General features: G+C 36.4%; 1 protein-coding gene and 1 long non-coding RNA gene across 2 annotated transcripts in view; one reads left to right on the plus strand and one right to left on the minus strand.

Moving 5' to 3' along the window:
• The window catches only part of HPSE2 (heparanase 2 (inactive)), a 438,762-nt gene extending 435,691 nt beyond the window's left edge, over positions 1-3,071 (minus strand). Inside the window, exon 1 of the mRNA XM_073685001.1 lies at positions 2,678-3,071. Within this exon, the coding sequence (XP_073541102.1) occupies positions 2,678-2,943 (266 nt within the window). The 5' untranslated portion in view covers positions 2,944-3,071. The remainder of the gene's footprint in view (positions 1-2,677) is intronic.
• Positions 3,072-5,468: 2,397 nt separating this feature from the next.
• LOC141271221 (uncharacterized) lies at positions 5,469-10,637 on the plus strand. Its single transcript, XR_012321865.1, has 3 exons — positions 5,469-5,558; positions 6,654-6,834; positions 8,833-10,637. It is a non-coding gene; the product is annotated as an uncharacterized lncRNA (long non-coding RNA).
• The last annotated feature ends 16,311 nt before the right edge of the window (positions 10,638-26,948 follow it).

A 26,948-nucleotide genomic window follows, 5' to 3' on the forward strand; every position in this document is an offset into this window, starting at 1 on the left:
TTCACATATCAGTACAAATAAGGGTATCTAACATGCTCTTCTAGTTTTCTAACAATATTTTTATGGACTATAATTTTCCAAGTACCATCCAGCACTTTTTGGTAGCTAGAAGATGCTTGTATTAGTTTGTACTATTCAAGGATGACACAAAACCAGTTTGCATCAACTTGCTTTTGACTTAAAATGGGTTTTACTAAAATCATATTAAAAAAATTATATAAAAAATGCTGGTGTAAGGCCAGAGGGTTGAAAATTTCCAATCTTATAAAGGAAAAAAATGATCACCCAGTGAATTGATTGTAAGAATGTGTGCATGTCTGGATCAATCTGGATGTAACATAAATAAATGGGATCTATCAAATAATGTAATATATATATTTATGTATCCATCTAACATTCATATATACTGGATATTATGTAACTCATATCTATCTATCTTTCTAATCTCTATCTCCCTAGATCTATCTATCTCTGTATCCATTACTATCTATATAGCTATCTAATATCTAAATCTGTATATCTATGTCATAGTTATCTATCTAGCATTTATCATATCTATTTATTATCTATCTGTCGTCTATCATCTAACATCTATTTATATCATATCAATATATCTATTTATCTATAAATAAAAGAAGATATAGCAGCACTAGAACAATGAGGGTGCAAAGCCTCCCTGGCAACAACCAAACCATCCAGATAAGAAAAGCAACTAGAGGCAGCACAACAAAAATTTGTGTAAAAAGTGTTTTTTAATGGCCCATTGTGGCGACATTTCGGTTCAGAAATATGAAACTTTCTCAAGCTTGAGAAAGGTTCACATTTCTGAACCGAAACGTCACCACAATGGGCCATTAAAAAACACTTTTTACTCTAATTTTTGTTGTGCTGTCTCCAGTTTCTTTTCTTATCTATTGATCTACTGATCTTGCATTAGCACACATATGCATCCCAATTTTTCAAGACTTTGACACAGCAAATTACTTTATCAGAAAATGTATATATGTATCAAATGTCTATCACCTGTTTATTTCTCTATCATTTATCTACCTATCTATCTATCAAAATAATAAGGCATTCATATATGGTCAATAAAAACTCATCACTGTTTTTATCACTTATACTGGATGCCTGTTTTAAGATTTATATTCTATTTATCTATCTATCTATTTATCTATCTATCCTGGATGAAAATACATGCATCCCAATTTTGTGTGATTTGCACTGCAATCCGTTTATGAGAAAAGTTATATGTATAATATCTATTTACTGTTTATCTATTTATCTATGTACTGTTTAGTTATCTAACAATTGTTTATCCATCCATCTATGTATCTACTGTATCTATCTAGCTACCTATCTACTGTTTATCTATCTATCCATCCATCTATCCTTTTATGTATCTATCTACCTATCTATCCATCTTTGTATCTAGATAGAAAAAAAAAAAAAACAGCACACTTGTATCACTAGAATGATGGGTGCAAGGCCTCACAAGCAAAATATCCAATTTTGCAAAATATATAAAAAAGAAAAAAGCAGGCAGCATTCCAGTAGTACCAAAAATAAAGTGGACTTTAATCAGCCCATGTGGCGTGGCATAGTTGTATCTATCTATCTATCTATCTATCTATCTATCTATCTATATATCTTTCTATCTGTCTATCTACCTATCCATCTTTGTATCTGTATATCTACCTATCCATCTTTGTATCTATCTATCTATCTATCTATCTATCTATCTATCTATCTATCTGTCTCCGTCTCTCATATCTATCTTCTTATATATTAATCCCAATTTCAGGACTTGCATTACAATCCTTTTCTAAGAAAAAAACATAAAATTCCTTTGTTGCAATTTTACATAAATACATCATGAAAACTCCCCAGAAATGAATTAAATAAAACTACTTAATATAAAATGACTACAGATCAGCCATTCCTCTCACACTCAATCGATTATATATAATATCTGAGCTAACATTCAGATTTGCAGGCACAATCCAGTCATTCATGTGTAATCTGCAGCAAGTCATGGATCAAATTAAATGAAGAATTCTGCTGATGCATTTGTAGCAGTGTGCAGGTTCCAGTAATGGCTCACATCACAGACTTGAAGAGTGAACACATTCTGCTGCCTGTATGATTTTTATATACCAGAGGAACTTTAATGATCAAAGTGGCTTTAAACTGGTTTTACAGTTCACATGTTTTGTGCAGTTGCCTCAGAAACAACAGTGGAGAGAAGAGATTTTGGCTTCTAATATTTATTTGTGGAGCCAGAGAAAAGACAGGATCTTAGAGTTATGAGGAGGCTGAGAAGTCTGTGCAAGGCTCTCAGGCTCTGTTACTACTACTTGCTTCTAGACAGCACCACATTTACTGACCACTTCTGTGGCCCCTGTCCCCTCACAGACATCTTCTGTGCAAAGTTACAAGATGCTTAATTGCTGCTTATATGCAAGCAGAAGGGTTATTTTCAGTCATAACTGATAAATTTCTGAAATGCTTTTTACATTGCAAACATGTGCATCTTAATGGAAACCAGTTCTGTTCTCCATTAGAACATGCTTACAGAAAAAAAGGAAAGGGGGGAAAATGGTTTAGAAATAGAAGTATCGATTTCATAGCATGACATGAAAATCTTCTCTGCGGCAAGCATTGTGGTGGGGCTTACCTTAGAAAGTCCAACCAGCCATCACGGATGATAGAGGGGTCCAGCTGAACAGAGAGGAAGTTCTCACTCACAGTCCTGATAGGAGTTTTGGTGTTGACATCAAGGAGAATCAATGTCCTTCCTTTCACACCTGAGGACCTGGAGGCAGGGAAGAGTTTCCTTTCCCCAAATTGAGGGGAACCTGAGCCCCTTGGGATCCTGATGATCAATAATGAGAGCAGCAGGTAGACCTCCAGAGGATGGGAACAGGGGGGCATCAGGATCATGGTGCTGCAGAGGAAGGCAGGAACCCTTTGATCGCTCTTGTCTTGCACACACCGTTATCCTGCTCAGGAGGAGGCTCACTGGGAAACTAATTGCCCTTATCTCAAGTGCATGTCACTGAGCCCTTTTTCTTTTTTTTTTTTGCTATGTTTTGGTGCTGCTGGAGGGGAAACCCACGCCCCTGACCAGCCTTTAAGCAGCTTGGGCCAAGAGTCCCAGTCACCCAGCACCGCCCATTTAAGAGATTCAGGCTGCGGGCTCATCTGCTTGTGCTGCTGAAAGGTAAGGTGGATCCTTAACCCCCTGGGTGCCAGGGTTAAATCCTGCAAGATGCAAACAGCTACTTACAAATTGCATGACATTAAAAAAAAAAATTGCATTGCATAGTGGATGCAACACAATGCTGGCATGAAATGCGAAAATTAGGTCTGTAAGGTACATGATCCCTGATCATAGATGTAAGGGATAGACATTGCTTTCTTTCCTTGTGGATTTATTCTATACAGTCTATATATATTCTATTCTATGTGTATATATGCATTTTAATGGCTGCCCTATGTGTATGCTTTCTGCATGCAGTGGGAAGTGTGATGACTGTGTGCAAGGAAACTACTTCCATCTATGAGCATGATACATTTCTTTTACCAGCTGACTATTGAGTATATGTGATGCAAATGTGCATGATTGTTCCCATACCATTACTGCATAGTCTATGGTTTCTGCCTCCTTTGAATGCTTTGTATATATGGAATAATGTGCTGTTTCCCTCACTGCCAGATTATAATATTAGAACAAATAATATATAAAGAATATGGTTTATTCTTCATAGATTGTGTTCTCCTTACTTCCCTTGTAATGACTATTATGTAACTCAGATCATTTTCCCATTATGTATGCAGATTATTTAATTCTAATAAATAAAATAATAATCCATAAATGGTATCCATATTGCTTTAATCCAATATGCAAAAGTTTGATTTTTATTATTATATTAAATATACTTTTAGAATTTATTGTCCTTTACATTGATTGTATGATCCTGGTATATACAATGATAATCACCAGAATATACCGGGGATTACACGTTGTATGGTGGAAGGTGATAAATCTTATTAGCTGCTAGTAAAACACCGCATTATCCTGATAGGTAGAAGAAGACTCTCTAATGTAGTTCTAAATTATTGACTATGTAAATAAATAAATAAATAAATAATGTTTTCCAATATATTATCCTCATAGGGATACCGGCTAATATATTGCCTGTTATAACAGTCTATTTTAGGATGTCAAATAAAAGAAAATCATAATGGTTCCCTAGATAATACATATAATTATTTTATATTATAAATTATTAAATGAGTCTATTAAATGGACATTTATGTTTCTCCATTCAGTATGTATATATACTATATATGTAATGATCTACCTATATAATTTATATAGTAATGTAGGTGATAAATAATTCGATGGGTGAATGAATAGGCAAACACATAGTTAGATAAATTGTTAGATAGATAGATAATATAGGAGCAATATAATTCTTATTAGTCTTATTAAAAAACAAAAATAATCCCTATACAGTATGTAAGTATATAACTTGTATTAATTAAACACATAGAGGAATAATCTGGAGTTTTTCTTTTTAGTGTAATTCTAACATATGAATGAATAATCCCAACCGTTTACCTAGTAGTAAATTCAATATATACAATTTACAACACTGAGACTATATATACATATATATATATATATATATATGTATATGTATATATATATATATATATATATATATATATATATATTACTCCAGTAAAATTATAATAATAAAAAGTATAATTTAAATATGCGTTTAGACTTTGCAGTAAAAATGTATATAAAGACATTATATTCATCATATTATACTAAAATATAGATACATTATATATGTAGATACAGTATGCTACACAATAATATAACTATATTTTTCCTACAATTTTAATTATGTAATCCATATATTAATACATCATATTACCCTTACAGAATAGATATATTACATTATCCTACCATGCTGATGCCTTGAAGAATCTCTCCATGTGTTTACCTATGTAGAAAACTTTAAAAGTCTTATTCTCTCTCTCTTTTTCTCTCTAAATAGACAGATAGATAGATAGATAGATAGATGATAGATAGATAGATAGATAGATGATGGATAGATGATAGATAGATAGATAGATAGATAGATAGATGATGGATAGATGATAGATAGATAGATAATAGATAGATGATAGATAGATAGATAGATAGATAGATAGATAGATAGATGATGGATAGATGATAGATAGATAGATAGATAGATAGATAATAGATAGATGATAGATAGATAGATAGATAGATAGATAGATAGATAGATAGATGATAGATAGATAGATGATGGATAGATGATAGATGGATAGATAATTATCTTCCTCACATATAGAGTATTGCTTTATCCTGTCAATTTTTGCTTTTTGCAAATTGACCACACAATATTAAACTAAACTTTTATTTCAGAGATGTTAAGTCCCCCCCCCCCGTGATGTAAAGACCAGAAATCACTGCTCCTATATGGTTATTATACTTGGCTCACGCAGTGTGAATAGTAAGTAGTAATTCACTGCACACACATAATATAATGTACACTATATACTGATGAAGATGAGATGATGTTTATTTGGCAACACTTGTGATTTTCATAAGACTAAACATTCCAGCTCTGCTACTTTTGGTCTCTATCCTATGAATATGTGACACTTATACAGAGCACATATGACTTATGGCTTTGTCATGTGTGTCTCTTTCACAAGCCCCTGCTGAGACCCTGAACTGCTGATCTATAGTGTTACTACTCAAGCTCTGACATACAGAGCATGACATCAAGAAGATCTGTTTACGGGAATTTTGGAATTTACTTTCTGAAATTAATAGCCGCATAATAGAATATATATATTACATATATGTATATATATATATATACATATATATGTGTGTATGTATATATATGTATGTGTATATATATATATATATATATATATATATATATATATATATACATATCCAATGTATATTCAAAATATATATGTTGTAATTCAAGCATTTTTTTTATCCAAAATTCTCAACAAACTTTGAGTTTTGTGAACTGGTGAATAATATAAAGAGATAATGTGAAAAAGATAATGTTATGAAATAAAATATTGGGAGCATAGCATCACAACATGATGAACGTGATATTGAATTCAGACATAAGTCCCCCTTGTGCTATTTATGCTTCCATTGACCTATAATATCTTACTGGTAACACGGTATGGTTTCTTTGGTTATTTATAAAGCAATTGATGGGAATGATGGCACATGCCAGTGATATATTATGAATGCACTGAAGATTTTTTTTTTCAGTAAATTTTCTTTCATGAGTATAATCTACAGTCTATAATGCCCCCTGGGCCTCCTGCTGATGCAATACTACAACTTCAATCATTCCTTGCAAGCTGGGAGTTGTAGTTTTGCAACAGCTGGAACACCACAGGTTTGGGATCACTGATCTAGAGTCTTTATATATCATGTCCCCACCTTTTCCTCCATTACAAAACAGGGTACATAGTGCAGGACAGGCAAATTGTCATCTAAACTAGTGGTGAAGGTGATGTATGGGAGTATTTCAGCTCTCAGTGATCTCATGTTCCTTATGGATATGTAGGCTGTGTCGTGCTGTTTCGTATCCATGTGAAAACAGCAGTATGGACTCTGCTAGTAACTGATCTTCCAGATCCACAGACGTTTAGGGTCTCAGAGCTTTGCGGGTCCTGCTGGGTGATGATCAAGGCTTAACAGCGCCGCCTGCTGTTCACTGTGGAAATGTGCGCAAACGTCAAAAAATGGTATGTAAACTTTTCCTACATACAATTCACAGAAAACTCTTCCTTCTTACAGATCCCTCATCTTATCTATGAATACATGTATTTAGATTTCTGCCGCTTCTGTCTAAATAAATGACTGTAGGGGGAGATGTTAACTGCTATCTTTCTTTTTACTGTAAGCTTGCCTACATTTGGTTCTGGCAAGGAAAAGCCATTAACAAAAAAAAATCCCGGCAAAGAAGAGAAAATGCTTCCCTTCTCAGGGATTTTATGCTTCAAAAGGAGACCCCTAACTGCGACCAGTGTCTGGGATCCCCACAGCTCCGAGACCTCTAAATCTGCTCACTGGCCACTTAACTATTTCAGGGGCTTCTCTCAGCTCAGCCCATGCATCAGCTACAAAGGGAGAGATGATCTATGGGTTTGTTATTCCAATCATTTATTTTAGCAAGACTTATTCCACATACAGATCTACACCATCATGTCTCTCTCTATATCTATCTATGGTATCTATCTTCTCTTTATCTAACTAATATCTATCTCATATCAATCTATCTATCCATCTATTATCTAATATCTATCTATCTATCTAACTATCTATCTATCTATCTATTATCTATCTATCTATCTATCTAACTATCTATCTATCTATCTATTATCTATCTATCTATCTAACTATCTATCTATCTATCTATCCTCTTTATCTATCTATCTATCCATCTATTATCTATCTATCTATCTATCCTCTTTATCTATCTATCTATCCATCTATTATCTATATATCGCTCTATCTATTCATCTATCTATCTATCTATCTATCTATCTATCTATCTATCCATATCTATCTATCTATCATCTATATATCTATCTATTATCTATCTATCTATCTATCTATCTATCTATCTATCTATCTATGGTATGTCTATCTTCTTTTAAAGCCCTGACTCTGCCCCCTTTAGCAATATAAAACAAAAAATGGGCAACACTCCAAAATATGATGATGAAAAAGTGGGGTACTTTTATTGACCCAAATTCAGCATCATATTTTGGAGTGGTGTCTATCTATCTATTTATCTATCTATCTATCTATCATCTATCTATCTATGTATCTATTATCTATCTCATATCTATCTATTATCTATCTATCTCATGTCTATCTATCTATCTCATATCTATCTATCTATTATCTATCTATCTCATATCTATCTATCTATCTATCTCATATCTATCTCTCTATCTATCTATCTATCTCATATCTATATATCTATTATCTATTATCTATCTATTTATCTATTATCTATCTCATATCTATCTATCTATCTATTATCTATCTCATATCTATCTATCTATCTCATATCTTTCTATCTATTATCTATCTATCTATGGCAAAAAATTGGAACAGCACCATATGATTTAAATTCTGGGTGTAAAGCCCCCAAATAAATATTTATTTTGCAATAGTAGAAACAATAAAAAAAGGCAGGCAGAATTCCAAAAAAGTTTTTCAGTGAAAAAAGTGATATTTCTTTACTGCTAGACATTAACAAAACATCATCAATGTGCATCCAAAATAGCCATTATCGTCACAGACTATAAAAAGTATGTAAAGCCTTGTAATCTGCATCATGAAGGTCGCCCCCTGGAGCTGGACTCATGTTCATGTAAACAGAGAACTTTCATGAGCACAGATACATATAAGGTTTGGTTCACACTGGTGTTGCTTACATCTGGTATGTTTTCAGTGTAGAGGGGATTGGAGAACCTATATTCCTCTCCTTACCTTTTTCTTCTACATGAAAACTAAGTGTAACCCAACTGATAAATAATTAATGTATCTCTCATAAAGCCATACCAGGGATCAGGATATGCCAACATTAGATTTTTCTATATCATAAAACATCTAGATAGATTCCTCTCATCTATTTGACGCCAACAAATCTTCAGTTTCCATCAGTTCAGAAGTAATTTTTTGTTGTTTACATTTGCTTTGTTATTTTCCATATTTGTGTTCTGTTTTAGTAACAGAAATATGAAAGCAACAGAAGTGTCGGACCCTCTGCATTATAGATACCAGTGTTGGACCCCCTGCATGACAGACCCCAGTGTCGGACCACCTGCATGGCAGACCCCGGCTGTGCCATATGGACCCTACTGACTATAATAGAGTGTCTGGTTTCCGTTCTGGTGTCCTCCATGTTACTGGACCATACAGGGCAGCAAGCTTCAAAATTTTGGCTGATATCTTTTGTGGAATGTGCAAAGGAGACTCTGAACGGAGCCATCGGATGCAGATGTGAACAGAGCCTTAAATCTACACACAACAGATTTATGGCAGAAATTTCTGTGACGGTCCCATTCATGTAACCAGTACTTGCAGAAATCATGTGCTTGCCGCCAAAACAACCCCATTGAGATGAAAGGAACTGATTATCAACAGCAATTCCAGCAATAGCTTTTGTGTTGTTTTTTACTGTGTTCTATGAGGTCAACATAACAAGTTACCTTTTCACCATGTGTCATTATGAATACACTAATACCAAATGTGTATGTTATTTTTTTAACTTTTAGTACTTTTGCAAAATTAAAACATGTTATAGAAGAAAAAAAGGTGCCTCCACATTCAGAGAACCATAAATTTTGCTTTTCTCTATATACCATAGAGGGCTATTTCCTGTAGCTTTTATAGTACTAACATAGAACATACGTAGCCATGTACCAAGATTCTCACTCTCATCAGTCCCCACAGACAATGGTGCTCACAATTTTCTTATCTTACATACATACACATGGAACAATGTCATAGAAAGCTAATAATTCTATCAGTATGTCTAAATCAGAAGGTAAAAAAAAAAGGTTTTGGTAGTGTGTTAGCCGGTAGAAAAAAGATTGATTGTTCTCAGCGGGAGAAACAAAATAATAATCTCAAAGATGACCAGCTACAAATAATATTCAAAGAGCCTCCCTTGCTACAGAGATCCTCCAAATCTAAGAAATATCGTGATCAGAAGCTCGATGCCCTCTGATACACCAAGGGGAACCTATCCTTGCAATGTGAGGAGCTGCTAAAAAGGTTCTCATGTAAAGGCCACAGAGAGGATACAGATCCACAATCCACAGCAGGAATACAAGATTCCCAGGACATTCACATGTTCTTCTTCCAATGGGGTGTACTTAATTTTGTGCACTATATGTCCTATTAGGAGTCTCTTTGTTGGGGAAACAAGACAGAAACTGACAGTATGGCCGGGGTCCCACTAGCGTATGGCATGTGATGCGAGAGCATCGGATGCAATATGTTAATGACATTCGGCTCCTGCTCTCCTGCGAGTGTGAGCCGAGTGTCAGTGCTTTGCGCTCTGATCCTCTCGCACAGAGAGGATCGCAGCACAGCTGCGGAGGGGACGGAGAAATCAATTTCTCCATCTCCTCTGTTGCTGGCTTCGGCGGGAATCGCACTGCACTCGGGTGATATCTGAGTGCAGTGCGATGTTTCATATGGGTGCGTGCGATCCGAATCCAGAATGCAATCGCAATCCGATCGGACCTGGAAAAAAAACGCCACTGAGCACACACTCATAGGATTAAATTGGTCCGAATGCAATCCGATTTTTTATCAGATTGCATTCGTCCGATTTAATCACAACTGAGAGCGAGCTCTAAGGATGAGGTCTCATCGGCACACGATTACAGACAAAAAAAAAACACATTTCTGTGTTCCAAAACACAGCATAAACAATATGAAAGTTGACATACTAAAAGGCAGCTTTAAAACTCCTATCAATCAGTCTGTGAAAAATGGCCAAAAATCTGACGTCTGAATTTTTATTGTGCTTTTGACTTTGCATTTTTTGTCTCTTTTTTGCGCGTCATGCTTTAAATAAAGCTGCTTTGTTTTTGTTACTTCCTGGTGTTTTGCTTTCACAAAACTTTTATTACTATACTTAGGTGCGGATTACATGCGTTCTTCTGCTGTGGATTTTCCACATCTAATGTAAGCCTAAGGGGGAAATTCGGCATAGAAAACTCAGCGTACCAGCAAGAGAAATTAACATGCTGCGGATTTGAAAAACGCACCGCAAGTCAGTTTACGCAATGTTAAAAAGAAGCACAGTGGGCACAAGATTTCTACAAATCCCATCCACTTTGCTAGAACTGTATGAAAATCTGATGAAAACTGATGAAAATCTTATAGTAAAAATGAACACTAACCAAACTGATGAAAATCTGCTCAAAAGCACTGATAAAACTCAGAGCACTTTTTGCGTATGAGAAAAATCACTGATGTCTGAATGAGCCATAAAAGCAGGTTATAAAATAAATATCAAAATTGTCCAATAAAGTTCTACTCCCTGTAAGCAGATACATTTCCACTTAGGCCCCTTTTGTTCACATGTCCGTTTTTTATTTTTTTCTGAGTGTCCATCAAAAAAAAGCAAAACATGGAGACGTGTCCAATTTTGATCCATGATCTTAGTCATGGATGAAAATCATCTGCGCTGGTCTATGGGTTAGTAAAAAAGCTGAGACAGCTTACTGATGACATTCACATTGCATCCTAGTCTGTTTTTCACTGACCGTTAGGGCAGGTTCACACGATTGTATAAAAAAATCGTTCAGAATTTCATCCAGAAAACTGCGATGATTTTTTTCTCACTTGTCATCCGTAGACAATCTGTTTTTTTACAGCAGCTATGAATCATTTACAGGACCATTTACAGTGTCCTATGTTGCAGAATTGCAATATATCTGTTATTATACTGTGTCTCCGTATGGCATCCGATTTTCTTCTCGCACCCATAGACTTGAATGGGTGAGTCTCATCTGGTTTTCAGAGGAAAATTGTGCATGCTGCGATTTTTTTCACATTCAGATATAGTCAGTAAAAAAATCTGCACTGCCCCATTGAATAACATTGGTCCGAGTGCGATCCAATTTTTTGACGGACTGAAAATACAGTCATGTGCACGAGCCCATGGGAGAAGCTGGAGAAACTTCCATCAGTTTTGTTTTGCATGTGAGAAAAACAGATAAAACTCTGATGGTAAAAATGGATACACTGGCCAAACACTGATGAAAATCTGATCTAAAACAGTGATAAAAATCAGTCTGAAATGTATGCAAAATAAACCAACTATCATCAAACCGGATAAGTATTAATTTGGTGAAGATTAAAAATGGTACAAAACTGAGGATGTAAACCATATATCCCTAAGAAGAATTACAAGTCTTACAGAATATATCGTTTTTCTTCTTTATATGTTTGGTTTTAGAAAAGTTTAAAAACTATTTTACAGGAACGACCGATAAAGATGAAGTTTAAAGTGTACCTCCAATAATAGAGAAAACATATTAGTGTCAGATTGTGCACAATATTGTTTTTTTAAACCACTTGCACAAACAATATTGCTCCGTATAGCAGCACATTGGCTCCGCTATTGGACACAGAAAACCAGGAGACTGCACAGCCCGCGGCCCGTCCGCGCTGCTATTCAGTGCAAAATCGGTCATGCAAGTAAATTTAAAAAATGATTTGTGCAGGCTTGTACCCTGTAATTTTTTATTTTTATTTTATAAATGGAGGTGAGTTTTAAGGCTACTTTTACATATAGCATTTTTCATGTCATTTTTTAATGCCTTTTTGGGATAAAAAAAAATACTAAAGCTTAATGTTGCATTAAAACTTATAGCAAAGTCTACATTCACTGCATTTTTTTTGTCTGGTATTTTTGTTGCTTGTGGCTTTTATTCTCAAAATGCAGCAAGCTCTGACTACAAAATAATATTGAAAAAAGCATCAAAAACACTTGTAAAAACCACTCTGAAAATTATTTAAAACTCATGACTTTTTCACAAGTGTAAAAAAGTAAAAATAAAAATTGTGGCCCACATTTATCAAAAAAGTCATAATTTGAGCAAAACTGCAACCCAGCACCTCCATATTAATAATATATCAAATGTTATGATAAATATAATGTAAGTTAGTTATGCCAGTCCAACTCTTTATGCATGGTAACACACTTCTTTCTATATAAAAAAGGGAAACCGATGTGTGGAATGTCAGAAGTTCATTATGAATTTTGTACAGATTGCGACTTTTTATTCATGTTCAAAATTAAGTTTGCAGCATAAATGTATTTGTTTCACACTTTTTCACGACAGCTGTGACAATTCTAGAATTTTAGTCTTCTTTGATATTGAAATGGATGCATAAATATGCCGCACTTCACACCAAAAGATTAATTAGGCCTTTTCTTTTTTTTTTTAAACTTCTGACGTAGATACTAAAAAATGGTGCAATAAATAGTGTAAAACATTGATAAATTTGCTACACGCATTTATGACAAAGAAATTTCATAATTTAGAGCTCAAACGCAATTATAAATATTCTCCTTTATGTTTTTCATCCAAATAAAAAATTCTGTTATGACACCCCGAGTAATAAATAGCTTCAAAATAAACACAATATATATTCATATTACTATCTAGCTAGCTAATTTTAATTAAATACATTGTTACTGAGTTAAAAAAATAAGTTCTTTATATGACCTATAGAGAACATCTGTGTCTGTAGCTTTATTATCTGCACGTTCTCATTATGCTCCTGTGACTGCATTATAAATAAACTTTAGACGCTATAAAATAAATATTATGTAAATCCTAATAAATATTTGGTCATGATAAACAAGTAGAATATGATAATACTTCTAGTATATTTGGATCCCCAGAAAGTAGCGGAGTTATCAGACACAAAGGATTTGTTGCATGTTATAGATTGCAAAAAAATAACAGTAAGATGTCACATAAACTTGTGCAATTGTTCACACATGCTCTAGATCTCCCAATCCAATCTGCACTATGCCCTATCTGTTGTGCATTTTTTTTGTCACTGCAAAATCAGATTCACTCTAAATTTTGATGCAAATGAACAAATTTTAAACACTTGGGGAAAAAAAGTAATGAATTTCAAACATTTTCCATTATTTTTTATATTTAAAACTTATTGTTTGCTTTTTTACTCAAAGTGTTCTGCTTTTTGAGGCTCCCCTGCTGTGTATTTGGTACGTTTTTGACACTGCGTATTTTCTCTGCTAAAAAATTGCAAAATATTACAGTTTTACCAAAGTGAATGGGACTTCCCTGAATCTCATATTCATTGTACTATTTCTTTATGCTGCATAAAGCGACCTGCGCAGTGATTTTGAGAGGTGTAATACATCAATTTCTCTCTAAATATATGGTTTGCGGATATTCCCTGTATACACTTGAATGAGATGATGAAAAATTCGCAAGTTGTGGGTTTTTATTGAGTTTCCGTTTTGCAAAAGCACTAAAAACAGATGTAATCCACACTTGACTTTGTTAATAACATTTTTATCAAAGGCAAATAACAGGAAATATCCAAAACAAAGCAGTTTTATTTAAAACAAAACATACCAAAAAGAGACAAAAAACGCAGCTTAAAAAAATGTAATAGAAACGTATGTAAAAAAAATGCACTCAAAAACGCAATAAAAAAAAATGAAAATTACATAATTTAGCTGATTGATCTGCATCATCAAAACGCACCAAATACTCATTGTGGGAACTTTAAAAAAGTGCCGCAAAACCTCTAAAAACAAAAATGCTGTGTATGTACAAGTTTCAATCATTTATGAACTTTAAAAAATGTCCGGCTACCACATTTTAGAAAACTACATTCAAAACGACCATGAAAATGCTGTGCAAAAAAATAGAAAATGCTACTGGTAAAGAATCCAACCTAATCTATTATGTCATGTGATTACTCCATTCGCATTCTTTCTAGATTTTTTTGCTGTTTTGTTTGAGGCTGCAGCAAAAATCTAATAAAATTGGATTTTAAACCCTGAAAAAAAGGTAGTGAGAAAATTCATAAAATCTACAGTAGAGAATGACTCCAGTCTGCATCCTTGGCAAAAATCAGGACTATCTGCTTCTGCCCCAACCGGTATTGTTCAAAGTGAACTGGTTACTAAAGAAGCATCTAAACATTACAAAATATAGTAATGTAAATATCACAGGCTACAAAGATTCAAAGATTGAACAGTGCATTTAATTAATGACCAAGACACATTTATTTACATCCTTTGTATAATAATATATTCACATGAATATCCATATTTACCTTTTGCTTCCAGACTTGTTTTTCATCCCCTATCTTAGCACAGATTGATCCCGGCTCATTCTCAACTCGAAAAATCTTTAGCTATAAAGGTACGCTGCTGCTTTGGGGAAGTTTTAGCAGTTATTAAACAATCATGGCTTTTTGTTCCGAGCCCCCTGCTTTAGTATATTCCTTCTCACAATCAGCGATGTCAGTCAGAGGATTTTCTCGCTTGCAGCATGAAGGAATATTATTGGCAGGAAATGGGAAGGTAAAGGCTGGAAAGAAAAAATCCTAGTAAAATCGCAAAATACCAATTTCCTCCTCTTAAGCAAAAAAAAGGACTCTATAGGTATGGAAGTGTTTCATATGTGGAGCTCTGTAGCCGGCTGAGTAAATATTAGAGTATAATGTTATAATAATCACAGCTCACTACATCCTACAAACGATAGCTGTCCTGCTGTTAGGTCATTCTAAACGTTACAGGGTTTTATAACAAAAAATGCTATGAGTTTTAGGTCTCATTTTGAAACAGTGATGAAAGTAGAAGCGGCACCAATTAATGCTCCAACTTATTAAACATTAATAATCAAAGGCGTTGAGATGTACAAGAGCAACATTGTGTATACATTCAGCCATCCCTGGGACTTCTGCACCGCTCAAGGGTGAGCAATCATATGTGAAAGGAAGTTCTTAAGTTGTCCTATTTAGCATTTACAATTCTGTTGCAATTTAGTCTTTTTCTATTTACAAAGATTAACAACAAAGCACAGAAACATTTAGATAGACGTGTGTTTATCTCCTGCAGGTTCCCATTCACTTACTGTTCAACTAGAAGATTATTCCAAGTATTTACTATGCTTTCAGTAAAATAATATTTTCTGAAACTGCTTCAACTAAGTTCAGATTGTGTCTCTTGTCCTTCTATTATTTTCTTATTAAAAAAAACACTTTAACATATTTAAAGGTTTCCATTATGTCATTCCATTCATTTCTTTCCTCCAGGCTACACAAATGAAGTGCTTTAAAGGGTTGTCCCTTTCCAAAATACACAGAAGAGGTGATAACTATTTCAGGGGCGGACACAGACAGGAGAGGGCCCCTGTGCAAGAGGAGTATATGGGCCCCTTTGTAGTCCAATAGTTCATTATAATGCACCCCTTTATCTGTTTGTGACAAAGACTGCTTGCTGCTTTGGAGGTGTACGTGGCCCGTTTAGCTCTTGTGCCCCTGTGCGGCTGCACAGGTCGCACCAATAGTAGGTCTGTCCATGAAATATCTGATTACTTGACCTATTCCTCCTCACTATGGTCGATTAGAGTGAAGTGACAGTGGTCATGAATGACTGTGTTTAAATGGGTTGTCAATGTCCAGGCTTATAGTTCTGTAGACACTCTATGTGACTGCAGACTTGTGAATCCTCACAGTGCAAAAACTGCGTTGTCAAGATTCATTGGTGCCAGGAGTGGGTGGTCATGTGACCACAAGTATGCCATTTACATACATGCAGTCACATGCCGACTAGACGTGCACAGGCCAGATATGTCTAGTAGTAATGTGGCTGAGAGTATGCAAATCCTATACTTGCAGTTACATGACATAGAGTGACAGCAGACTTGAGCCCCAAGCCTGGACAAACCCTTTAAGGACTGTTGGAAGGTAAACTCAATCAGCCCCATATACCTGAATAGAGCAACAGCAATCATGTTTGCCCACTACTCCTTCCTCTTTAATCAGTGTTCTTTTGAAGGCAAAGTCTAAAAAAACTAAATACCATATTCCAAATGTGCTTTCACCAGAGCTGTACAAAAGAATCATCGATAAAAACAGATGGATATTATTTCCCACTATTATGTCTGGAGTATGTCGTATAGGCTGATCATAGACATTGAGCTTTATTTGGAGTCAGCAGGGGACGCCGTTATTTCAGGATAAATGTTGCCGTAAAAAGTGAGCCAAGCCAGAATTTGGTAATAATGTAAAGGATGTGCATCACTGAGCTGATTCCTATGGGTAACTGCTGCATTGTGCTTTGTATTAATTCTTTGCTGTAAAGTGTAATGAGGAGGGTCTCTAAATTGTCAGATTGGTTACACATATCTAAAAGGGGTGTAATTATAGGGATTGCAAAGGATACAGTTTCCTAGTGGACCTTCTTCCATGTAAGATAGCAAATGTGCTGTGATTGGTATTTGTCACCTGCGGAGGATCAAGTATAGATTTTGTATCACTAGCTTCATCCTGTGGAGCTACTCATACATTCATACGGCCATGTTTGTGGATGTAAATTTAACTAAGTATCACTGCCATATTTTTTTCATATATGTCAATGAAGCCAGAAAAAAACACGGATGCAATAAAACAATAAAATAAAATAAAAACACTGCAAAACAAAAGGATAAGTTCCCAGAAAAAAATGTTGCAGGGAAAAAAACTATCAAAACTGTTCAGGAAAACAAAAACTCCCCAAAAAGAGGAGCCTATGACTTTTCTGATGACTCTGTGTGTTATTCCAGACATCTGTTAGGGTTCCCGGTTGACTCTGTAGTTAGGGCTGGTGCCTTGTAGCACTGGGTGTTATGATCTGCTACAGAGACTAAGGAAAGAGCGGAGATCTGTCCCTACAATAGAACTAAACTAGATCCCTACGATGTAACGGGGAACCTGATCCTGCGATCAGACCCGCTAAAGTCCTCGGCTAGTCTGAACGCAGACCTATAGATGTGAGGGAGGGATCCCTACAAGATCTAGGGACTGGGAAAAGTTGGACACCTCCTAGCAGAAATAGTAGCAGTCAAAGACAAACACACAACAAAAAGGCATAGGGGTCAGAAGACCTAGCAAAACTAACAGAGAAAGGCAACAGAGCAACAAGCTAGCTCAACAGTAGTAAATACAAATGAAGTCCAGCAAAGCCAGGAGGGAGGAGCCGGATTAAATAGGCAAAATTGTCATGTGACCAGCAAACTAAAAAAAAACTAACAGGAGAGTTGTAACAGTACGACCTCTTCTAAGAGGATCCTCTGGATCCCCTAGGCCCAGGCTTACCAGGAAACCTCCTGTCAAACGCTCGGACAAGTCTGGGAGCAGAAACATCATCCGCCCTCACCCATGAGTTATCCTCAGGTCCGAAACCCTTCCAAGCGACGAGATACTGCAAACTCCCTCTATACCGTCTAGAATTTAGGATGCGGGAAATTTCATATTCCCCGTCCTCCACCACCGGAGGAACAGTGGCAGAGGCGTAACCATCCGACACATCAGCTTTTTTCAACAGAGAAACATGAAACACCGGATTAATCCTCCAGGACGTAGGAACCTCCAGCCTAACAGCAGATTGGTTAACTATCTGAAGTACCTTAAAGGGCCCTACGAACTTGGGACCCAATTTTTTAGAAGGAATCCTCAATCGCAGATTCTTAGAGGACAACCAAACCATGTCACCAACAGCAAACAAAACCTCTTGCCGCTTCCTATCAAAGTACCTCTTGGATTTTTTGTTAGCCTCCTGAAGATTACCACGCACATCCGTCCAAACTCTCTCCAAATCACCGGAAAAACTCTCCTCCTCAGGCACAGCCGAAACCAATTTGGAAAATGACCCAAAAGGCGGATGTCTCCCAGAACAACAAAAAAAAGGTGAACACCCAGCAGAAGAGGATGTATGGTTGTTAAGAGCAAATTCAGCAAGTGGCAGAAACTCAGACCACCCCTCTTGATTGTCTGCCACAAAACAACGCAAGAACTGCTCAACATCCTGGTTCTTCCTTTCTGTCTGGCCATTAGACTCAGGATGATATCCGGATGAAAACGACAAATGAACTCCCAACCTGTCACAAAAGGCACGCCAAAAACGAGCCACGAACTGAGGTCCCCTATCAGAAACAATGTCAGTAGGAACACCATGTAGTCTGACAATTTCCTTGACAAAGGCCTTGGTGAGTGTCTTAGCGCAAGGCAGTTTGATGAAGGGAACCAAGTGACACATCTTGCTAAAACGGTCCATGACCACCCAGATGACCGTGAAACCTTCAGAGGGAGGAAGGTCAGTAATAAAGTCCATAGCCAGATGTGTCCAAGGTGCACTAGGAACCTCCAGAGGGCAAAGCAACCCCGCAGCAGGAGCATGCGAAGACTTGGATCTTGCACACACAGTACATTGGCGCACCCACTTAATGACTTCCTTCTGCCATCCAGGCCACCAAAAACTGCGACCCACAAGTCTCTTGGTCTCAGAAATTCCTGGATGACCTGCCAACCGAGACTCATGACACTCAACAAACAAATCTCTCCTAAAGGTCCTAGGCACAAACAACCTCCCATGGGGAGTGTTAGATGGGGCATTCTCCTGTGCTTTAAGAATCTCATCCTCCAAAACGGAGTCCAAAGCAGCAGTCACAACACCTTCCTGTAAAATGGTCTCCTCTTCCTCCTCAAGACCGACCATGTTAGAAAAGCTGCGAGACAAAGCATCCGCTTTAACATTCTTGGTACCCGGGATGTAAGTAACGGAAAAATTAAACCGCGAGAAAAAAAGTGCCCACCTAGCCTGACGGGCATTCAAGCGCTTGGCAGCATCAAGATAGATCAGATTTTTATGATCAGTGAAAACCTGAATGGGAAATTCAGCACCTTCCAAGAGATGACGCCAGTGTTCAAATGCGAGTTTAATCGCCAGCAATTCCCGATTACCAATATCGTAATTAAGTTGAGTCTCGGAAAATTTTTTTGAAAAAAAGGCACAGGGATGTACTCCATCCTTGTTTTCCTGAGACAACACCGCACCAACCCCCACCGAAGAAGCATCAACCTCAACCAAAAACGGCTTAGTCACATCAGGCTGCATAAGGATGGGAGCAGAGGTGAACCTCTCCTTTAGAAACACAAAAGCTTCAATGGCCTCAGAAGTCCACTGAACCGCATTAGCACCTTTCCTGGTGAGATCGGTCAGCGGTTTGACAATAATAGAAACATTTTTTATGAATTTTCTGTAATAATTGGCGAAACCCAAAAACCTCTGTATCGATTTCAAACCAATAGGCCTAGGCCATTCCTGCACAGCTTGAACTTTAACCGGGTCCATCTCAAAACCTTCACTGGAGATAATGTAGCCCAAAAAACTAATTCTCTGTACAGCGAACTCACATTTCTTCAGCTTAGCAAAAAGCGAATTGTCCATTAATAACTGTAATACCTCACGTACGCTCCGCCAATGAGACTCCAGATCCGGCGAATAAATCAAAATGTCATCCAAATACACAACCACATTTTTGCCGATTAAAGGTCTAAGGATATCATTAATAAGATTCTGAAAAAATGCTGGAGCATTGGTGAGACCAAAAGGCATAACCAGATTCTCAAAATGACCCACAGGAGTGTTAAAAGCAGTCTTCCATTCATCACCCTCCTTCATGCGCAACAAATTGTATGCCCCCCGGAGATCAATTTTAGAGAACCACTTGGCCCCCACTAACTGGTTAAATAAATCAGGAATCAATGGCAGTGGGTAAGGATTGCGTACAGTAATTTTATTAATCTCACGAAAGTCCAGACAAGGACGTAAACCGCCATCTTTTTTTTTTACAAAAAAAAATCCAACAGCCACAGGAGACTTGGAAGGCCTAATGTGACCGGCGGCCAAGCTTGTCTGTATGTATTCTTCCAAAGCCTTTCTTTCAGGAATAGTAAGATTAAATAAACGACTCTTAGGAAGAGTCGCGCCAGGGACAAATTCAATGGTACAATCATAGTCTCTATGGGGAGGCAAAACCTGCGACTCCTCCTCAGAAAAAACTCTCCAAAAATCCTGAATAGGTACAGGCAATTCCCCTCTATCCACAGCAGCAATACGTCCGTTACAACACTTGTCATAACACTTAGGGCTCCAGGACTTAATTTCATTGGTAGACCAATCCAGTACAGGATTGTGCAATTTTAACCAGGGTAACCCCAATATTACTGGAGAAGGCAAATTATCCAATACCACCAAATCCAAATTCTCTTGATGAATACCATTAATAGTGAGGGGAAATTCACAGACCTTGTGAGTAACACTCTTCAAGGGAGAGCCATCGACAGAAACCACAGCAATAGGGGATGACAAAGTTTTAGGTTCTAATCTAAGTTTTTCTAAGAATCCCCCATCAATCACATTCAGAGTAGATCCACAATCCACAAATACCCGAAATTCAATTAATTCATCCTGAGCAGCAGTAGTGGCAGATAGGAATACTCCCTTAGAATTTAAACAGGCAATACGAGCATGACTGACCATTTTTTTTTCTTTCTTCTTACGAAGCACACAGCTCTTAATAAAATGACCAGAATTTCTGCAATAGAAACACAAGCATTCAGAAAGTCGGCGGTCTTTTTCCTGAGAGCGGGGTGCCATCGCCCCAATTTCCATCGGCTCTCCATTGTCAGCACAGAACCTCTCAGGACTCGAAGCTGACATAGCAGAGGATTTGCTCTCATTAACCCTTTCACGCAGTCTCCTGTCTACCCGTATAGCTAATTGCATTGCCTCCTGCAAGTTTCCAGGTGTGGGATAAGCAATCAGTAAATCCTTTACCCTTTCACATAGCCTTGCAAGAAACAAGCTTTTCAAAGCAGAATCGTTCCACCCCACCTGGGCAGACCACCGACGGAAGTGAGAACAATATTTTTCCACATTACCTGATCCCTGCCTCAAACGTCTCAATTCAGACTCAACAGATGAGACACGATCATGATCATCGTACAACAAACCCAAAGCAGAAAAAAAACTATCCACTGATCTAAAGCACGGATCACTAGGTAGGAGAGAGAAGGCCCATCCCTGAGGATCTTTGCGCAAAAGTGACATTATGATCCCTATGCGCTGTGATTCATCACCAGAGGATCCGGGTCTAAAACGAAAATATAATAGACAAGCATTTTTAAAAGAAAAAAAATCTTGTTGTTCGCCAAAAAATAGATCAGGCAGACGTACCTTAGGTTCCACAAAATGCGCTCTAGAACAGCTACTCACGTGTTGTTGGAGCTTGGTCACCCCCAGAGAGAGTCCCTGCAAGCGTTGAGCCAAATCTTGCACCGAGACCATGATGGAAAACTGGAGGTCTTTCCTTAGAGAATTTTTTTTTTTTTTTTTTTTTTATGGCTGGACTTACTGTTATGATCTGCTACAGAGACTAAGGAAAGAGAGGAGATCTGTCCCTACAATAGAACTAAACTAGATCCCTACGATGTAACGGGGAACCTGATCCTGCGATCAGACCCGCTAAAGTCCTCGGCTAGTCTGAACGCAGACCTATAGATGTGAGGGAGGGATCCCTACAAGATCTAGGGACTGGGAAAAGTTGGACACCTCCTAGCAGAAATAGTAGCAGTCAAAGACAAACACACAACAAAAAGCATAGAGGTCCGAAGACCTAGCAAAACTAACAGAGAACGGCAACAGAGCAACAAGCTAGCTCAACAGTAGTAAATACAAATGAAGTCCAGCAAAGCCAGGAGGGCGGAGCCGGATTAAATAGGCAAAATGGTCATGTGACCAGCAAACTAAAAAAAACCTAACAGGAGAGTTGTAACACTGGGGTCCTGGACTCAAATCTAACTAAAGGTAACATCTTCATGGAGTTTGTTTGGCCTTCTATGTTTAGTCCATTATTGCACTGCAGAAACTGTTGGTGCTATAGAGGCAGCGGAAAGTAAATATATATATATAACCAATATGTTTCCATCTTCTGAAAACTGGTTTGTCAGGAGAAATCTGGCATTTGTTTTGAATATTATTAAACCCTCCTTTAGGCTTTATTCACACATCAGTATTTTTGATCAATATTTGATCAGTATTTTTATGCTGAAATCAGCAGTGTCTCTGACTTGCTGACTCACACTGCGGACCAATAAAAATGTATGTTTGCCTCAAGTCTCATAGGTCTAGAATGAGAATGTGACGACCGATCCACATAGTAGATGCTGTGTGAGCTGGACAGACACCAACTCTGGTAACATGGTCCCAAACTTCTTCATTTAAGGATTATGGAGGACACTGTGCTCTTAGGAACCTTGAGTAATGCAGAAATTCATTTGTAACCTTGGCCAGATCTGTGCCTTGCCATAATTCTGTCTCTGAGCTCCTTGGGCAGTTCCTTTGGGCTCATGATTCTCATTTGGTCTCACATGCACTGTGAGCTGTGAGGTCTTATATAGACAGGTGTGAACCTTTCCAAATCAAGTCCTATCAGTTTAATTAAACACAGCTGGACTCCAATGAAGGAGTAGAACCATCTCAAGGAGGATCACAAGGAAATGGACAGCATGTGACTTAAATATGAGTGTCTGAGCAAAGGGTCTGAATACTTATGATCATGTGATATTTCAGTTTTTCTTTTTTAATAAATTTGCAAAAATTTCTATATTTCAGTTTTTTTTTTCAGTCAAGAGGGGTGCAGAGTGTACTTTAATGAGAAAAAAAATGAACTTTTTATAATTTACCAAATGGCTGCAATGAAACAAAGAGTGAAAAATTTAAAGGGGTCTGAATACTTTCCGTACCCACTGTAAGCAATGTCACAACTCACCCCCCCCCCTCCCTTTTCAAGGACCTTTGTAAATGCTCATTAGATGCTTCAATGCAAAAGACAGGGTCAGTTTATTAATTGTGGCTAATGTACATGTGGATATCCTGAAACAACAGGAAGTTAAAATCTAAAATACCTCCAGGGGCTGTTGTGAAAATTGCAAGGTTTCCCATTTTAATTTTTTAATATAGACTGCGATATGGAAAAAAAACACTGCAAGAAAATAAAAAAAAAATACGTTTAACACAAAAACCTGACTAAACAATAGCTCATTTTCTGATAATAGCTTCCCTTTAAGTGGAAAAATATTTTGTGATTTTTCAGCTTTTATAGGCTATATTAAAAAAAATTGATTTGCCACAAATGAAAACTGAGTCTCACACTATGTATTATGTAAGAATGCTCCACTTGTCTGAGTAATCGAAGCAAAGCTAATTTGCTAAAACTGAAATGTTAAAAGTGCATCTGCTGCCAACGTTGCTTAATGGGATGTTATTGTGGTTTCTTCCGTTTGCACAAACAGGCTGCAATGGAGCCAGGACGGATTCAGCTGCTGAGCACAGAGGTTGGAAAATCCAGACACGTCCAATTGACCACCCACATAGGTACAATGCTTGTGTGACCATCTCCATGAAGGTAACAACCAAACCTACCGAGATGTTGGTAATGGGCAATTAGTTATAAAGCTACAGGTAGATATTAAAAACGCAATTCTGATCTCCAGCGAAAATAATACTGAATAAATATATCAAATACAGTTCTGCTCATCGTTATTGGCACCCATGATTCATGAAGTTTAAGTGCATAATGTGGAATATCTCCTGAAAAAAATGAATCAAGTGAAACAGTTTTTTGGTATAGAGACTCATGTTAAATACAAAAGTACAAATTATAAACAATAATTTAAAAAAAAAATAATGAGAGGGAAAAACAGAAAAAGCTAAAGCTTGCTGTGACACTGGTATTGGCACCCTTTACATTAATTTAGTATGGAAACACATTTTGACTCGAATGTGCCCATGTGACATGAATTAGCCAATGAATGATGACTTCAGTGTTTTAAAAAGCCACATGGTAGGCCCTGTTCTTTTGTCACAATGGTAGAGACAAAGGAGATGTCTGAGGACATCAGAACTGCTATTATTAGCAAACACAAGACTTCCAAAGGGTATAAGGCCATTTCCAAAGGCCTTGATATCCCAGTTTCAACAGTGCGCAATGTTATTAAGAAGTTTACCAAGCATGGAACCGTCAAGAATCTCTCTGGACGTGGGGGAAAGAGGAAAATTGACAAGAAATGTCGTCGAAGGTTGGTGTGAATGGTGGAAAAAACACCACATCAAACATCCAAAGACCTGAAGGCCAGCCTGGAACAGTCTGGGGTCATGGTTTCAACAAGTACTATACACCGCACACTAAACCAAAAAGAGCTTTATGGGCGAAGGCCAAGGAAGAAACCATTGCTGAAGAAAATACATAAAACTGATTTTTGCCAAAGAGTACCTTGACAAACCACAATCCTTCTGGGAAAATGTTCTGTGGACAGATGAAACAAAAATAGAGCTTTTTGACAATGCAAAGCAACAGTTTGTTTACAGATGGCACAATGAAGTTTATAAGAAAAAGAACACCTTGCCAACAGTTAAGCATGGCGGAGGATCCATAATTCTGTGAGGTTGCTTTGCTGCGTTTGGTACTGGAGGCTTTGACCGTATCACAGGAATCATGAAATCAGAGAATTATTGCTGAACGTGCTGTTTATTCTTTTTCTTCTTTGAAATTGCAACATGGAAGTTGAAAAACAATGTTTTATTGTTGTATTACTCTGGACCACTGATTAAAAAATCCTGAGGATATAACTTTGGTACATTTCCATTTATTTCTGAAGATTTTGTACAATCTGAAAAAATGAAGGAGTGCCAATAATGGTGAGCAGCACTTTATAATATATTATAATATAATTAATAATAATTATCGTAATATATTAATATAATTATTATAATATAAGTATTATAAATATATAGAAAAGTAAAAAAATAAATGTAATTTCATATGTAAAAGAATCATCTATTCCACTGTATGAATGTGTAATTTCCACATGACCGAGACCTATAAAAAACAACCAAGAGAAGCTATAAGTCATCCATTTTATACAATTGAAACTAAATAAATATATGGAAATAGGTAAAAAAAAAAAAAAAAGTTACTTAAATGCTAAATATTTTTATTTTTACCAAGCCTTAAACTGAATGTTCATCCTTGAATGCCAGTGCTTATTATTTTTGTGTACACTTTTATTTATTCATTTTTTTAATGATGAAAATCTCTGTTTTCTACAAGTCATATGCTTTGAAAACTTAAACGTGGATTGTGAACAGTAGTAATTAGTTAAATATAAATATGTCAATTTTTTCTAATTTTTTTTATTTATAATTAGAAATTCATGGATCGCAGGATAAGAACCCATGGTCTAAGATCTCTTATTCTTTACCGTCTCCATTACTCCTTCTGAATGGATACTATAGTCACTTTTTTTCTAAACAAAAATAAAATGATTCTAATGATTTAACTATCCCTACATAGGCATCAGTGATAACTATACTTTTCACATATAAACGTATTAAGTGTAGTAAAAAAATAGAAACCACATTACAAAACACAATATTTACGTGAACACATCGTCTTGACTATTAATGAACATGTATCAGGTATCCTAGTAACCACAAACGCCTCTACAATAAATTTAACAAACTATTTACGGGGTTACAATAACTGCTTACAAAAAATGACCACGAAACATAACGAATCTGTCAAAGTTTTTGCCCTTTATTTTAAACATATAAAATTCATAAAAACCATAAAAATACATAAAAAAGTACAAGCATCTTAATATTGTAGCAAAATAAAGTATAACAGAAGTATCGAAAAACGATTCTCAGTAACAATCTGATATCTTTGGGAAAGTTTATTTTAATCGGCAATCTTGTCAGGACTTCTTTACCTGGTCATTAGATGCTATATTATCATATATTTTTTACCAAAAATGTAGACATATTTGTTAGAAAATTGCTTTCTTTGTTATACCCAATTTTCTCAAAAAATTAAAGGTGATGAAAAGGTAAAACTAGTTCCGATTAAAATTATACCTCGTCATGCATAAATAAAAATATCTTCACATTGCTCTGTTCACAAAATAAAGATAAAAAGTTGTGCCTCTCACATTAAAGCAAAAATAAATAAATAAATAAATAATATATTTTTTTATATTTTTCTTAATTTTTTATTGTTTTAGTAAAACATTTAAAATAGATAAATTTGGCATCATCCTATTTGAACAGACCAACAAAATAAAAGTAAAACTATATGGCACACAGTGAATGATGAAAAAAAATATATACACAACAGAAATACTGTTTTGTTCATGCCCCTCGTAGGAAAGTTTATTAAAA

This window comes from Phyllobates terribilis, unplaced genomic scaffold, assembly GCF_046119375.1.
Source record: "Phyllobates terribilis strain yellow unplaced genomic scaffold, ASM4611937v1 Scaffold_5__5_contigs__length_657084704, whole genome shotgun sequence".
Classification (NCBI taxonomy): Eukaryota; Metazoa; Chordata; class Amphibia; order Anura; family Dendrobatidae; genus Phyllobates; species Phyllobates terribilis.